Source organism: Rhodotorula toruloides, assembly GCF_000320785.1.
Source record: "Rhodotorula toruloides NP11 unplaced genomic scaffold Scaffold29, whole genome shotgun sequence".
Classification (NCBI taxonomy): Eukaryota; Fungi; Basidiomycota; class Microbotryomycetes; order Sporidiobolales; family Sporidiobolaceae; genus Rhodotorula; species Rhodotorula toruloides.
Window position 1 is genome coordinate 202,713 of NW_015622989.1, and position 13,789 is coordinate 216,501.

The 13,789-nt window shown below is 61.8% G+C and overlaps 8 protein-coding genes across 8 annotated transcripts in view; 3 read left to right on the plus strand and 5 right to left on the minus strand.

The window, feature by feature from the left end:
- Positions 1–447: 447 nt before the first annotated feature.
- Positions 448–1,108, minus strand: RHTO_04542 (uncharacterized protein; the record flags this gene model as incomplete). The annotated part of the gene is made up of 4 exons (XM_016418208.1): positions 448–495; positions 552–659; positions 711–780; positions 837–1,108. The coding sequence occupies 4 exons, from the start codon at positions 1,106–1,108 to the stop codon at positions 448–450; spliced, it is 498 nt and encodes a 165-aa protein (XP_016270469.1).
- Positions 1,109–1,418: 310 nt separating this feature from the next.
- RHTO_04543 (aldehyde dehydrogenase) lies at positions 1,419–3,432 on the minus strand (the record flags this gene model as incomplete). The annotated part of the gene is made up of 9 exons (XM_016418209.1): positions 1,419–1,679; positions 1,791–1,945; positions 2,008–2,107; positions 2,189–2,289; positions 2,348–2,389; positions 2,475–2,667; positions 2,725–2,867; positions 2,930–2,936; positions 3,016–3,432. 9 exons carry the CDS (start codon positions 3,430–3,432, stop codon positions 1,419–1,421), a joined length of 1,419 nt encoding a protein of 472 aa, XP_016270470.1.
- A 197-nt stretch (positions 3,433–3,629) lies between these two features.
- On the plus strand, positions 3,630–4,668 carry RHTO_04544 (2,5-diamino-6-(ribosylamino)-4(3H)-pyrimidinone 5'-phosphate reductase; the record flags this gene model as incomplete). Its single annotated transcript, XM_016418210.1, has 5 exons — positions 3,630–3,856; positions 3,929–3,999; positions 4,058–4,279; positions 4,333–4,526; positions 4,585–4,668. 5 exons carry the CDS (start codon positions 3,630–3,632, stop codon positions 4,666–4,668), a joined length of 798 nt encoding a protein of 265 aa, XP_016270471.1.
- A 173-nt stretch (positions 4,669–4,841) lies between these two features.
- Positions 4,842–6,281, minus strand: RHTO_04545 (uncharacterized protein; the record flags this gene model as incomplete). The annotated part of the gene is made up of 3 exons (XM_016418211.1): positions 4,842–5,387; positions 5,453–5,717; positions 5,989–6,281. 3 exons carry the CDS (start codon positions 6,279–6,281, stop codon positions 4,842–4,844), a joined length of 1,104 nt encoding a protein of 367 aa, XP_016270472.1.
- Positions 6,282–6,657: 376 nt separating this feature from the next.
- On the minus strand, positions 6,658–7,446 carry RHTO_04546 (small ubiquitin-related modifier 3 precursor; the record flags this gene model as incomplete). Its single annotated transcript, XM_016418212.1, has 7 exons — positions 6,658–6,714; positions 6,813–6,827; positions 6,890–6,900; positions 6,983–7,061; positions 7,124–7,173; positions 7,267–7,318; positions 7,393–7,446. The coding sequence occupies 7 exons, from the start codon at positions 7,444–7,446 to the stop codon at positions 6,658–6,660; spliced, it is 318 nt and encodes a 105-aa protein (XP_016270473.1).
- A 118-nt stretch (positions 7,447–7,564) lies between these two features.
- On the plus strand, positions 7,565–8,971 carry RHTO_04547 (Endonuclease/exonuclease/phosphatase domain-containing protein; the record flags this gene model as incomplete). Its single annotated transcript, XM_016418213.1, has 2 exons — positions 7,565–8,242; positions 8,345–8,971. 2 exons carry the CDS (start codon positions 7,565–7,567, stop codon positions 8,969–8,971), a joined length of 1,305 nt encoding a protein of 434 aa, XP_016270474.1.
- A 396-nt stretch (positions 8,972–9,367) lies between these two features.
- Positions 9,368–12,749, plus strand: RHTO_04548 (uncharacterized protein; the record flags this gene model as incomplete). The annotated part of the gene is made up of 4 exons (XM_016418214.1): positions 9,368–9,435; positions 9,510–9,600; positions 9,691–9,949; positions 10,036–12,749. 4 exons carry the CDS (start codon positions 9,368–9,370, stop codon positions 12,747–12,749), a joined length of 3,132 nt encoding a protein of 1,043 aa, XP_016270475.1.
- Positions 12,750–13,198: 449 nt separating this feature from the next.
- RHTO_04549 (translation initiation factor eIF-1) overlaps positions 13,199–13,789 on the minus strand; it is a gene marked incomplete at both ends in the record, with an annotated part of 1,187 nt that continues 596 nt past the window's right edge. The window contains 4 exons of the mRNA XM_016418215.1: positions 13,199–13,214; positions 13,311–13,389; positions 13,465–13,515; positions 13,582–13,692. Of these exons, the coding sequence (XP_016270476.1) occupies positions 13,199–13,214; positions 13,311–13,389; positions 13,465–13,515; positions 13,582–13,692 (257 nt within the window). The remainder of the gene's footprint in view (positions 13,215–13,310; positions 13,390–13,464; positions 13,516–13,581; positions 13,693–13,789) is intronic.

Genomic DNA, 13,789 nt, shown 5'->3' on the forward strand with positions numbered 1-13,789 from the left:
GAGGTAGACTTGGGATGTTGTACGCCGATAGAGACTGGAATTTCGTGATCTTTCACCGCATTGCGCAGACGAGGCCTTGGTGATCAGCGACTCTCCTTTGAGGGGCGGTGCTCGAGCAACGCTTGTCCAGGGGAAGCGGAATGAAGTGCGAACGGCTCTGCGACTTCTGCAGTCTGAAATCGTCGAGTCTGTCTCCGTCCCTTGGCCGTCGTTGACTGTGCACTGATCTTTGCGTCGTAAAGGAAAGTGTATGTCTACAGAGAAAGCAATGGAGTCGTTAAAGGTCGTGAAAGGTCGCGATGAGGGTCGTACGTCGTACGGATGGGCATTGTGGATCCGAATTCTGCAGCGCGCATTTTCTTGTCTCAGCTTCGGTGCTTACTTACGCTGCTGCAGCAGGCAGGCAAGCAGCGAGAAACGACGCACCAAATCTGGGAAGGTCAACATCTACGAATGCCTTCCAAGCTTGTCTCCCTCGCGCCTGAAGTTCTTGGCCTGCGAAGTCGTCGGCGTTAGTGACTGCGTGTCGAGAGGGGAAACGCGGAACGCACCATCCTCTGCTTCTCCCTCGCAGCCTTCGCTTCAGCCTCCGCCTCCCTTTCGAGCGCGATGATCTCGGCGCGAGCTTCCTTGACGGCTTGACGGGCGCGAAGGAGGGCCTGGGAAGAGATGTCAGTAAGAGATTGGAGGAGAGGAGCAGAAGGACGCACGGCATCAGCTGCGGATTCAGCCTGTTGAGCGGCCTGAAGCTTCGTGCGGGCGCCAGCGAGCGTGTCGTGCCTACAGCCCATTGTCAGTGTGTTGACATCAGCAAGTGAGAGGAGACGTGCACCCACTTGGAGAACCTGTGTCCCGATAGCACTCCCTCGCTTTCGCTCGACGACCCACTCCCCCTCTTCTTCCCCAACAATCCTCCCTGCCTGTTCCCATTCACCGGCTGGACATCGGGCGACGTAGTCCTCGAGACGCTCTTGCGCTTGCCGAACAAGCCGGGCCCGCCGCCGTGAGGAGTCGAGGTAGTGGTCGTGACAGTTGTGTGTGAGGCAGGAGGAGCAGAGGGAGGGAGGTTCTCGTTCGTGGCGCGGTTGTTGGAGCGAAAGAGACCCATAGCGTCGATGCGTGAAGGTGAGAGCAACTAGCGAGTCGATAGAGCGTGTGACAGAGGAGCGAGAGAGCAAGAAAGCCGACCGTCCTCCTCCGCCTCAACCCCGCCTCACATTCGTCCTTGCCACCTACGCAATCTGTTCCTTTCTTTGTGACGCTACCGCAGATAAGAAAGCACGAAGCGCAGCCGAATTGCAAGGATCAGCAGGACAGGAGCTTCGTTCCGTCATTGGTTTCGATCCTGCCTGCTCTCTCCTCGACGGCCAGCACCGTAGCAAGGCATGCACTGCATTCCACTCCTCGTCTACCATTCTTCAGAGGCGAACGTGCAGACTCTTGGCCTTGGTGACCGCGTCGTACCCGTACCTCGACAACGAGATCCCCCTCCCCGAGTACTTGAACCCAGTCCAAGGCAGCGCAGGGTCGAGGTAGTCGCAGCGGTTGAGGTAGACGGTGCCGGCGTCGATGTCGTCGACGAGCGAGTCGTAGGCGCTCCGGTCTTTGGTCCAGATCGAGCAGGTGAGGCCGAAGGGGGAGTCGTTGATCAGGCGGAGCGCTTCGGCGTCGTCCTTGACCTGCAAGAGAGTGCGATATGCCGTCAGTTTACGCCCACTTCCTCTAGCGCAGTCGAGACTCGACGGGGAGACCTGCTCAGCGCAGCAAGCACGTGGGCGAGCCAGATGCACCTTCATGATCCCGACAACCGGTCCGAACGTCTCCTCGCTCATGACCTTCATCGAGTGGTCAACGTCGACGAGAACCTGCGGCGCGACGTAGGTCGTCCCTTCCTTTGCTTCGGGGAAGTGCGACTCGGGGATGAGGGCGCGGGCACCTTTCGAGACTGGAAAGCGGATCGAGTTCAGCTGAGAACACATGGGAGTGATGTGCGAGCGAGCGCCGCACCAGCTTCTGAGACGTGCTCGCGGATCGTGGCGGCGGAGCGGAGCGAGATGACCGGTCCGAGAGTAGTGTCGTCCTGTCGAGGGTCGCCGAGCTTGTAGCCCTGTGCGGTTGTCAACCCTTGTTGATCAGCAGCAGTATCAAGTAAACATTCAGGCCGAATGAGAAAGGCTTCGACGCGCACCTTGACGACCTTGACAACCTCCTCGACAAACTTGTCGTAGATCGACTCGTGCACGTAGACTCGCTCAACGGCGCAGCAGCTCTGGCCGGAGTTGAACATAGCTGCGCGTGCAGCGATGTCAGCAAGTGAACGAAAGCGGGAGGAAGGAAGGAAACAAACCGCCGTCCACAACGTTCTCAGCGGCGTAGGCTGGGTCGCAATCTGTGCGGTGATTCAAGCAGAAACAGCAGCGCATCAGCATAGTTTGACATCGAATCAAGCGCGCAATCGAGCACCGTCAACGCACCTTCCCTGACATACGCCGCATCCTTCCCACCCAACTCGAGTCCAACCATCTTGAACCCGGCGCCGTTCTCCGCCGCCAGGGCCGCAGTCTTCTCGACCCGCTTGCCGTTCGCGACTGAGCCGGTGAAGGAGATGAAGGGGATGAGAGGGTGCGAGACGAGGTAGTCCATCTGGGGAGGGGTGAGGTGGAGAGTCTGCGGGCGGGTGGAAGTCAGCGACCGGTCAAAGTCAGGTAGCGCACCGAGGCACACCTGGATGAGGTCCTTGGGCAGACCGGCTGCCTCGAAGCTCTCCTGGATGCGCTCAGCGACGAGCGGAGTTTGCAGCGAGGGCTTGAGGATGACCGAGTTACCAGCAACGAGCGCGGGGATGAGGGCGTTGACTTGGATCATGTCTACGAGCGAGAAGGGTCAGCGCGAACTCGAAAAGCGAAATTGGGCGAGACGCGGCGCGTACAGGGGAACTGTGGGTACAGAGTCAAGAGAAGGGCATCGTTCGTCAGCAAGTCGAGGTGGTCACAAGCCCGTAGACAAGCGACCCACGTTCCAAGCACCGACGAGCAAGCACACGCCGACGGGCGCCCTCCGGATGATCCTGTTGAACCCCTCTGGCCGTCCGTCGTCGACAATCTCATCCGCAAGTGCCTTCTCCGCCTGTCCAAGCAACCAAGACGCGCGGTCCTTGAACGTCGCAAACTCTGCTGCCGTGTACTTCTTCGGCCGTCCCATCTGCTCGGTCAATTCGGGGCCCAGCTCGAGTGCGCGGGAGGAGAGGTGGTCGACGCCGAGGTGGACGAGGCGGATGCGCTCCTTGAGCGGGAGCTTGCGCCAGGACTTGTACGCTGCATGCGAGCGCTCGACTGCCGCATCGAGCTCGGTGTTCGAAGTCGGGTACGGGCGCTTGACAACTTCGCTGCCGTCGATGGGCGAGAGGGTGGTGAGGGTGGTCGTCGAGTCCATCGGGGCGCGGTGGATGGGATCAGATAGGGTAGATAGGGTTGATCGAGTGTCAGATAAGCGGTTTCAGCCCGGTCAGAGCGACCTGTGGCAAACACGAGCTTGTGTGAGATGAAGAAGGAGCGGGGAGGAGAAGGTTGACCTCATCCACCTCGCTTGCTCGCTGAGAGGCTCGCTGGGACTGCCAGAGTTGATCAGGGATGCTGCTAGAGCCGGCCAATGCGGGTGCCGACCCTGCCCTTGCTCTCGTTCGCGACATCTACCCCGCCGACCTCCTCGTCCCCGTCTCGCATGCCAGACCCCGACAACCGGGCGAGAAACCCTTCGTAACCCTCACGTATGCCCAGTCGTTGGATGGCAAGATCGCGGGAAAGGGCGGGAAGCAGCTCCTGCTGAGCGGGCAGGAGAGCATGACCCTCACACACCGGTGCGCTCCCTTCCTCGGCTGTCTTCGTGCGAGGTCATCGCCTGTGGGCTGATTCGAGACTCCCACGGACAGGCTACGACAGCTGCACGACTCGATCCTCGTCGGAGTGGGCACAGTCATCAACGACGACCCGCAACTGACAGGTTCGTTGCTCTCGCTTCATACAGCCTCGATGCAGGACTGACGGACTCCTCCCTACAGCCCGCATTCCTCATCTCCTACCCCTTAAGGACCAGCCACTACCGATCGTGCTGGACTCATCCTTGCGCATGCCGCTCACCTCGAAACTTCTGTCGAATGCTCGCAAGGGCATCAGTAAAGCTCCGCTGGTCGTCTGCAAGCGTCTCAGGGTCGGCGAAAAGGGGTTGGAAAGCCAGGCAATATCAGAGGCTGGAGGGAAAGTCTACATCGCGAATGATTTTGGTGAGCGGCTTTCTTTCATGCATTGTTTCGGCTCTCACGCCATCGTTTTGCAGGTCGCGGCATCGACTTGCGCAAGTTTATACACGACCCTGCCGCAACACCTTTTCTCGGCCGCTCGCTCATGGTCGAAGGTGGAGCCTCGGTCATCTCCTCCTTCCTCGCGACACCCGGCCTCGTCGACCTTGTCATCGTCACTGTCGCGCCTGTACTAGTAGGAGACGAGGGAGTCAGCGTCACGAAGGAGGGAGTGCGTCCGCTCTCCTAACTGCACATGATCCGGTTGAGCTGATGGGCACGGTCCGCAGGTCGACCTTCCTCGACTCGAACACGTCCGGACGCAAGTCTTCGGGAAAGACGCGGTCTTTGTCTGCAAGCCAGTGTATCCTTAACCCTCGTCAACAGCGCATGCTCGTCGGAACATTCCTATCTATCGGTGCGTTCTCGCTCGTCTTCTCGCTTCCCGCGTCTCGCTGACCTGACTCCCGCTGCAGCTCATTGTACCACGACCCACACATACACCACATATGTCGTTGCCAACTCCTGCATTGCCATCGCTCGTTCGCTACGATCCAGGTGCCGACTCGCTCGCTGCTTCCGCCGCATCGCGCGCTTCTCGTCGTTTCCGCGCCCACTCGCGCGCCCTTTCCGCTTTGAGAGCCTGCTTCGCGCGCCGTTCGGCGTCGCCGACGGTGTCGCCTGTATTCGCTGACGCGGGTGGATCAGGTGCCGAATCGAGGTCGGCTAGGTTTGCGACAGCTTGACCCGCACCCGCTTCAGCTTCGGGCTCAGCTCGCCCACCCGCCTCCTCCTCCTGCTCTTCCTCGTCCTCACTGTCACTTCCATACCCCACCAACCCCGCCAGTCCCTCCTTCTTCGCCTCATCCGCCTTCACCTGCCCACTCCCCTCCTTCCTCCTCCCATCAACCCCCCTCTCGCCCCTCCTAATCTCCCCCCAAACACTCCTCCAACGTCCTCCCTCCCGGAGGAACGCAAACCGCTCGTCTTTGCTGTGGTTTGCGAGGATACGGAGTTCGAGTAGGGAGGGGTTTGGAGAGGACGAGAGGGTCGAGTGAAGGCGGGTCATGAGGGCTAGTTGGGTTGCGTCGGGCTGCTCGTCCATCGTTAGCCTACACTTGAAGAGAACACGAGGAAGGAGCGAGAGCATGGACACACCTCCTCATCCTCCCCTCCCTCCCTCCTAACCCTCTCGCTCTCCTCCCTCTCCAACCTCTCCACCTCCCGCACCCTCTCCTCCCTCTCCTCCTCCACCTTCCTCCGTCGTTCTTTGTGTGCGACCAGCGCACGCTCGGAGGGTGTGAGGAAGAAGAGGTCTTCGTGTAAGGGCGGGAGGTGGGTGAATCCGCGGGGGTCGGGGGGCGCGGAGGAGGAGGAAGAGGGGAGGGAGAGGGTGGAGGGGAGGAGGTGGAGGATGTCGTAGCTAAGGGAGTAAAAAGAGGGAGATGTCAATTCAGTCGGACGAACGAGAAGGAGTCGCTCGAGAGATACCTCGTCCTCCCCTCAGGCCTCGCAACCAGCGCCTTATAGCAGATCAGTCTCCCCTTTCTCCCGTGCGTCCGAGAAGCCTTCCAGCAGAGCTCATCATGCCTCGTCCAAACCGTTTGAGAGAAGCGATCCTTGATACAAAAACCCGTCTCCTCGCGCTACACCTCGGGAACCCACGCCCGCCGTGATGCAAGAGAAGGACATACCGATCAGTCCTGACCTCTATCTCTTCCCCCTCCTCCTCCTCCGCCTCCTGCTCTGCCTCACCTCGTGAAACCCGTCCCTTCCAAACAACCACCTCAGGCGCGTCCACTCCTACTTCCCACTGCAGTCTGGAAGGTAAAAGCGTCGCTTCCCATGCCTGCACTTGTGCGCCCGAAGCTGTGGAGGAGGACGAGGGGCGGAGAGGGGCGGAGGGGAGGGTGGTGAGATGTGAGGGGAGGAGGAGCGGGCTGGGTGGTGGAGAGTGTTTGCGAGGGCGCTTGGAGGGGGCAGGCATAGAGTGCGTAGATCTGAGCGGAAGCGGAGGAGCGGTGTGAGCGGTGTGAGCGGCAAGGAGGAGAAGGCGCGAAGGAGGAGAAGAAGGACGGGCAACTCTCGCTTGCGAACGTTTCGACAGACTCGAACGGACCAGTGAGATGCGAAAAGGCCCTGCGAGTTATCGTTGCGAGGAAGGTGAAGTGACTACGAGTACAGCAAAGCGGAGTAGGGATATCGAGGAGGGTGGAGTGCCCAGATGGCGAGAGGAAGCGTGGCGTCTTGCTCTTGAGTGAGACTAGAAGACGAAGAGACGCCGGGAGGGCGGAGAAAGTCGAAAGAGGCGGAGGGAGAAGGGCGAGGAGGAGGAGTCGAGAGGAGGGCGACGGTGCGGGAGATTAAGGCTCGACGGCGCCGCCGCCGACTTGCGCGAGGTGCATGTCGATAACCTCTTCCTGTCGTGTCGAGGAGATGCGGACGAGACAACGAGGGAGCGGAGTTAGTACAGTCGAGCGAGAGTGACGCCGCAACTCTGGATGGAATCGGGCCGCACCTCTTCAAAGTCGAGCTGTATCGCAGAGCGGAGAGGTTAGCAAAGTCCGACTGTGCAGGGGCGAGTCGAGAACGCACGCTACCCGGGGCTGAACGGTCGAATCAAGGAGTGTCAAAGACGATGTCAGTGACCAGGCGCGATATGCGACGTCCGCAGCGATCTCGACGCACTCTCCGTCTTCCCGATCCTGTGCCCTTCGAAAGACAATGTGAAGCTGTCCTCGCTCTTGCCCTGGTGTTCCGCAACAGCCTGTGCCGCAGACCGAAACCCTCGTCAGCGCCTCAGCTTTGCGAGGAAGGGTGCGAACGCACCCTGTAGATCTTGGAGAAGGGCGTATGGGGCTTAACGTTGATTTGCAGGTCTGCGCGCGCGCAAGGGCAAGAGCAAGGCCAGGACGAAGGATCAGTCGACTCGAAGGTTCCTCGTCCAACCCGGGTTGCAAAGCGGAGCGCACCATCCCGGTCTGCACCAAACCGCACAGTGATCTTGATCTTCTGCACGTCCGGCTGCGAGGAGCAGCTGTCGAGGATCAGCCTGTCCGCCTTCACGAGTCGAGGAGCTGGAGGACGGGCGCACGCACCTTTTGTTCCGCCCCGCCGTTGTCCTGGCCCGGGTCTGGTTTGACAGCTGCCATCCTGCGCTTGCTTCGAGCTGGTCGGTGAGCGATGAGCGGTCAGAGGCAGGTCCTCCCACCGCGTCGCGACGAGGACACGAAGTTCGCTCTCTCCCATGCTCACACACGCGCTGGAGGAATGCCAAAAGCTACGAACGCACTCAAACACGCTGCGAAACACACCAGATGGACTCCGACTACTCGCCCAGTCGCTCACTCGCACGCTCACTCCCCCTCGCAATCTTCATCAGTGCGAACGCCTACTCCTCGCTCGGCAGCTCGTAGTCAGCCAGGAAGGGACGAGTGGGCACTGTCGTGGCTGCAAAGGTGGGACAAGGGCAAGGCAAAGTGGATCAGGGTCGACGAGGGCGCTTTACCCGTCGACGCTCCTCTCCTCCCCCCTCGATCCTCGCACACCCACCCCCGCCTCTCATTCATGACCTACAACACCTTCTCCTCCTCTCCCACTCACACTCGCGCCCAGTCACTAGCCCTCGCATCGCTCATCTCAGACTCAGGCTGCGCCTTTATCGCACTCGAGGAAGTCTCCGCCCCGTTCTACCGCTTCCTCCTCGCCCAACCTTCCTTCCGCGACTCTGGGTACGCAGTCTCGACGCCTGAGAAGTACTGGCACATCAGTGGTCGAGGGAGTCCGAATCGAGGGAAGGAAGGAGCGAGGGAGGCCTGTGTCGTGCTTGTCAAGGAGGGGTTGCTGGGACGGGGAAGTGAGGTGAGAGTGGGGAGGCTGGGGAGGGGGAGAGATGAGGGCGGGAAGGCGGCTGTTGGCGTGCGGGTGTTCAGTGGGGGGAGGGAGGTGGTGAGTCGCCGTCGTCTCACCGCTGCCTCTCCCGCTTGCTTGCTAGGCGGCGAAGGCATTCGGAGCTTCGGCCATGATTCGCTGACATACATTCACACGCAGCTCCGACTCGCCACCTCGCACTTCTCCTCCCTCCCCTTCAACGCCTCCCTCCGCACACGCCAATTCCGTACCTGCCTCTCGTTCCTCTCGCAGCGCTCCGCCTCATCCACCAGCTCCGACGCCACCTCTTCCTCGTCAATGCGAGAAGTTGCAGCGAAGCCAGTCTGCGTTTTGTTGGGCGACTTCAACGCCTCGAACGGCGCGGAATTCGACTCGCTCACATCCGACTCTTCGCTCGCTCTCGTCGATGCTTTCGACCTCTTCTCTGCGCGATCGCACTCGAGCTCTCGCTCAAAGGAGAGCAAGAAACGCGCTCGCTCCCAGCGCGAAGACGGAGCAGGCGCAGGCGACTCGGACTCATTCCGCGCCCCTCCAACGTTCGGCCATCTCTACCCCTGGATCCGCCCACCCTCGACACTCAAAACCCGCACTCCGAAGCCGCGCAAAGTCCGCCGCATCGACCGGGTGTACATCTCCCCCTCGTCCGAGGTCAACGTGCGTGGGTACGAGCATCGAGGAGGTGAGCCGCTCGAGGGCGAGACGGACGGGTGTGGGAGGGATGGAGGGATGTTTGCGAGCGATCATGAGGCCGTTGTCGTCGAGGTGGAGTTCGTGGTGAAATGGTGAGACGAGGGTCGTCGGCCGTCGTCATTCGATTCGATTTGGCGAGAGTCCCTCTGAGGGAGCCTCCTCGCGCTTTTCCTCCTTCGACGCTTCGTGAGCTGTTACTGCGCAGGACTAGACAGTGCTACACGCTCGCACAGCTGGACCGTCTCGCTCCGTCGGCCCACTCGCTCGTCCTCCCTGTGCCGACCCCTTCGAGGCAGAGCAACTCGACCCGTCTCGTCGCCCTCCTCCACCCTGCGTTGCCCAGTCTGCACCCTGCTCACTCCGACCAGCACTCTCTCCACCTCCCGACCCACCAGCAACCTCACCGCAGTCTCGAACGAGTCCCCACCTCCTCATCACCCACCCCCTCCAAACTAGCCGATTCCCCTCGATCCCACCCTCACGCAGCCCAGGATGCCTTCTCTACACGACACCCGGCTCCTCTCAAACTTGCTCAAGACGGAGAAGGACTCGGCTCAGGCGTGCGTTCCCACCACGCCCCTCTTCTCCCGCGAGATCGAGGATGCTGATGGGTTGGCTTGGCTTGGGCGCGCAGGTTCAAGCAGTATACGCTTGCGGCGCAGTCGGCGAGTGCGGCGTTGAGTGCGTGGAGTGTCGCAGACTCGACGGGCACGGGGGACTTGATGGTGCGTTTCGCGAGGGTCATTCGCTTGCTCCCGCTGGTTGCTCTCCAAGGGGCGTCGTGAGCTTGGAGTTGACCGCCTTGTAACATACAGGACGCCGCGATCCGCATCTCCCAGCTCCTCTCAACCATCACCGACTCCCAACGCCTCTACCTAACCTCCCTCACCACCTACCGCTCCTCACTCAAAGACGTCCTAGCGCGCGAACAAGCCCTCCGAACAGTCGTCCGCGACCGCGAGATCCTCGTCAATCGACTGATCAAGATTGGGAATAAGAGACCGAAGGATGGGGGCGAGAGGGAACATGAGGCCAAGTTGGAGGATGCACAGAGGGAGTTGCAGGCTTGCGAGAGTGCGTCCCGAGGTTCTCGTTCTCTCGATGTTCTCGCCGTCGGAGCTGCGTCGCTGATTGTAGAAGCTGTTGGGCCCGCCGCACAGCCTTCTTGCAGGAGGAAGAGCTCGCCCTCGCTCACGCCAAGCGGCGCTCGTTCCGCGAGGCCCTCAACGCCCGCATGCAAGCGATGAATGCCCTCTCGCACGTCATGGACGACTGCTCTGTCGAGGCGGTCGACATCCTCTCGACCCTCCAAAGCGACAACTTTGAGCCCGCGCACCCGGACGGCGACGTCCAGCTCAGGAGGGAGTACGACCTCGGTTCCGACGCGGGGGACTCGATCGCACCCAGCCAGTCAGCCAGTCAAGCCATGTCCCGTGCCTCGTCTTCCTCGTCCCTCTCCAGCCTGAACCTCCAACAAGCCCCTCCGATCCCTCACAACCTCCAAATTGACCCTTCCTCTCGCGCGCGCTCCACGAGCCCGAGCAGGGCAGCCCAAGTCCCGCTTCCAGCTTCGCCCGTCCCGCGCGCCAAATCACCCGCTCGTGTCACGTCGACCCTCCCTCCACCCGTGATGATGCCGCCCGTCCCATCCGCCCCTCCGCCCGTCTCGAGCCAAGTCTACACTGAACGCCAGCCCGGCCTTCCGACGTTCGAGATCCCCAAAGCTCCGAACCTCCTTCGAAGGCCGGACGAGTCTTCCTCCGACGAAGAAGACGAGCAGTACGGCGGCTTGAGGCGAAACGAGCGCAGTAGTCATTACCCGCTTGATTCGCCGGCGTATGAGCAGCCTGCGCGGTTGAGGCGCAGGGCGGCGAGCGATACGAGCTCGATTCGTGGTGGCGGAGGGGGCAGGAAGAGGAAGGGCTCGTTCCTCGGCGGTCTGGCGAGCTTGTTCCGCCGCAACAAGAACCGCGACCGAGACTCGATGTCGGTGCGCGACTTTGAGACGGGCGGATCGGCGGACTATGCGGGTGCGAGGTCGAGGCTTGCGAATTCTGCTGGCGGAGGAGGAGGAGCGGCTGATGGACGCAACGACGCCGTCATGCGCTCGGTCATGAACGCCGGTCGTGTCCCCGCTCGTCGACGCGCAGGAGCAGACGCCGACTCGTCTGACGACGACGTCCCGCGCCACTTGACCAAGCACGTCAACGACCCCAAGGCGCGCATCAAGGCTCTCAGCGACGTCGGTCGGCCTTCGAGTCCTGCGATGCCTGTCTCAAGCGCGAGCGCAGGGAGGCCGAAGCTCCAGCGCAAGGGCACGAGCGCGAGCACGGTCCGTCCTATGAGCGTCGCGGGCGTGCCGGGACACGAGACGGCGCCGAGGAGGAAGAAGGCGAGCTCGACCACCGGCGGGACGAAGAAGGTCAAGAAGGCGGCGAGCGATATTGGCGTCACCTCGTCCGGGTGGAAGAGCACCGCTCCGCCGGCTTCGTTGCAGGTCCCCAAGGCGCCGACGACGGACGGAATCGCGGACCTCGCGACGGGCGTCTCGCTCCCTCCCCCTCCCGCGCCAATCAACTTCCCCTCGCCTGCGTTCGCCCCGCGCCAGTCAGGCGGCACGCCCGCCGCACCAGCCGAGACGGGTTCTCTCAAGCGGAAGAAGACGAAGAAGGTTCCTGCTGCTGCCGCACCGAGCGGCTCGGTCACGCCTACCCAGCCCGCAGCCCACGCACACGGATCGAAGCACCACCACCCCGACACGGTCATCCTCTCCGCCGAGGCGCTGGGGATCCCGACTGCCGGTGCGATCCCGCAGCCCCAGCAGCCCCAGCAGCAGCAAGGGTTGGTGAGGAGCAACACGACTTCGACGCAGGCGACCACGATCAAGCGCAAGAAGAAGAAGTCGGTCGTCCCTCCCAACGTCGATGGCGTCACGGCCAACGGCGTTCACAGCCAGCAGAAGGCCCTCCCGACGGCTGATCAGCTCGCTGCGACCCTCCCGCATGCCGTCTCGGGCAGTTCGGCGCTGAACGCGCACCTCCCCCGCCCGGACGAGGACACGAACGCGTATCAGCACACAACCAAGCAGCCTCGGCCCGTCTCGAGCGCGACCGTCACTCCCGCCTCGACGCAGCCAACCTCGACGCAGACACCGGCAAACAAGCCGATCATCTCGCTCGCGGCGCAAGAAAAGCGGTCGAAGCGTCTCTCGGCCTTGCACGGCGACGCCAACTGGGTCCAGCACCCTCCTCCTCCCGCCGCTGCGCCTCGCGCGTCGCGTGGACGAGCAGACGTCCACGAAGGCGAGGAGAGCCTGCTCAGTGTTGTTGACCGCGCGGAAGGGGCAGAGACCGTACAGCCTTCGAGGACGTATGGCGCGCAGTCGACGGTCGCCGGCACCAATGGGGGGTTGAGTCCCCCTTCGGCTGGAGAGACGCCCGACCGCTCTACCTCCTCGACTTCGACTCCGCAACTCTCGAAGCGCAAATCCGTCCGACTAGCCGAGACGTCCGAGGATGCCTCGGCTCCGAAACCCACCTCCACTCTCTCGCCTTCCTCGTCAATCCGCTCCGCAACGTCCGCACCCCGCCCGGGAATATTGATCCAACGCGACCCCTCCCCCGTCCCAGGCTCGCTGGCCGCCTCGCTCCAGACCTCCCCTTCCTCCTCTCACTCTCATTCGCAGGGAGACGCAGGGAACTGGCCCACCCGCGCGAGTTTGCGCGCGGCGATGGCTGACTCGTCTGATGAGGAAGGGAGCGACGGGGAGGGGATGAAGGCGTATCGCCAGGCGAGGAAGATGCTTGGAGGGCGGACGAGGGAGATGCAGAGGGCGCTGACGAGGGAGGAGAAGGGGAAGGGGAGGGCTGAGTAGAGCGGCGAGAGGAGGGGGACGAATTAATCTATCGTAGCTTTTCTGTTTCTTGAATGACTCGCAGGGAGAGAGATAGAGCGAGAGATCTTGTGGACGCTTTGTGATTTGCAGTAGACAGAGAGAGAGAGAGCTAGAATGCGAGTTGACGAAAACCGAGCGAGAGCGAGAGAGAGAGAGAAGTAGGGAGAAAGCCCACCACCGCCTACTGTCAAGCCATCCGTCTGTCCTACACCGCGAACCTGCCCTTCCAAATCCTCGCCACCACGCCGTTCCGGGAAAGACGAGCCGGGTATGGAACGAAGCGGGGACGAGCGGGCGAACGCGTGGATGAGAAGAGACGGAGAGGCTGACGAGTAAGAGGGGCGGAGGGGTCGAAAGGCGAAAGTAAGGAGAGTAAGGGGAGGAGGGAGAAAGCGGGACGATTGATATGGGATGCGTAGCGAGGTCGCTTAGAAACCGTGCATCCTGTGCACGGCCTTACCGTCAGCAATCATCTTCTCACAATTGCGGAAGCAGGCAGGAGAAGGAGAAGGTGAGGTGGGCGAGCGTCGAGGAACGCACTTGATCGTCTCCTTCTCGATCCCCTCCTCGATCAACATCTCCTGGATCTTGGTGCGCTGGTCGCCCTGGAGCTGGATGACTGCACGCCTCCAAAAACTACTAGTCAGCTTCCTCCTTGCGCAGGAGAGAGCGGACAATGAAGCGGAGGACGAACCCTTTCCGAGATCTTCGTCTTCGATGATGGCGCCATTGCAGGCGAACTCCTCTGTCGCCACACCCACACATCAGTACGCCCTTGAGTAGAGAGCGACGCGAGCGTTGAGGAACGCACTCTTGAAAGCCTTCAACAACTTCTTGAGGTCATACTCGGTCGGCACGCCCTGGAGGGTCGTGATCGTCTTGCGGCCGTTGCGCTGCTGGATGCGGATGTGGATGTGGTTGGCTGTGCGGCGGAGAATGGGAGGAGTTAGTTTGGGGTTGATTGAGGGTGAGAGGATGGGAGATTGGAGGGGGAGGAGGGGGCGATAAGGCGGGTTGGC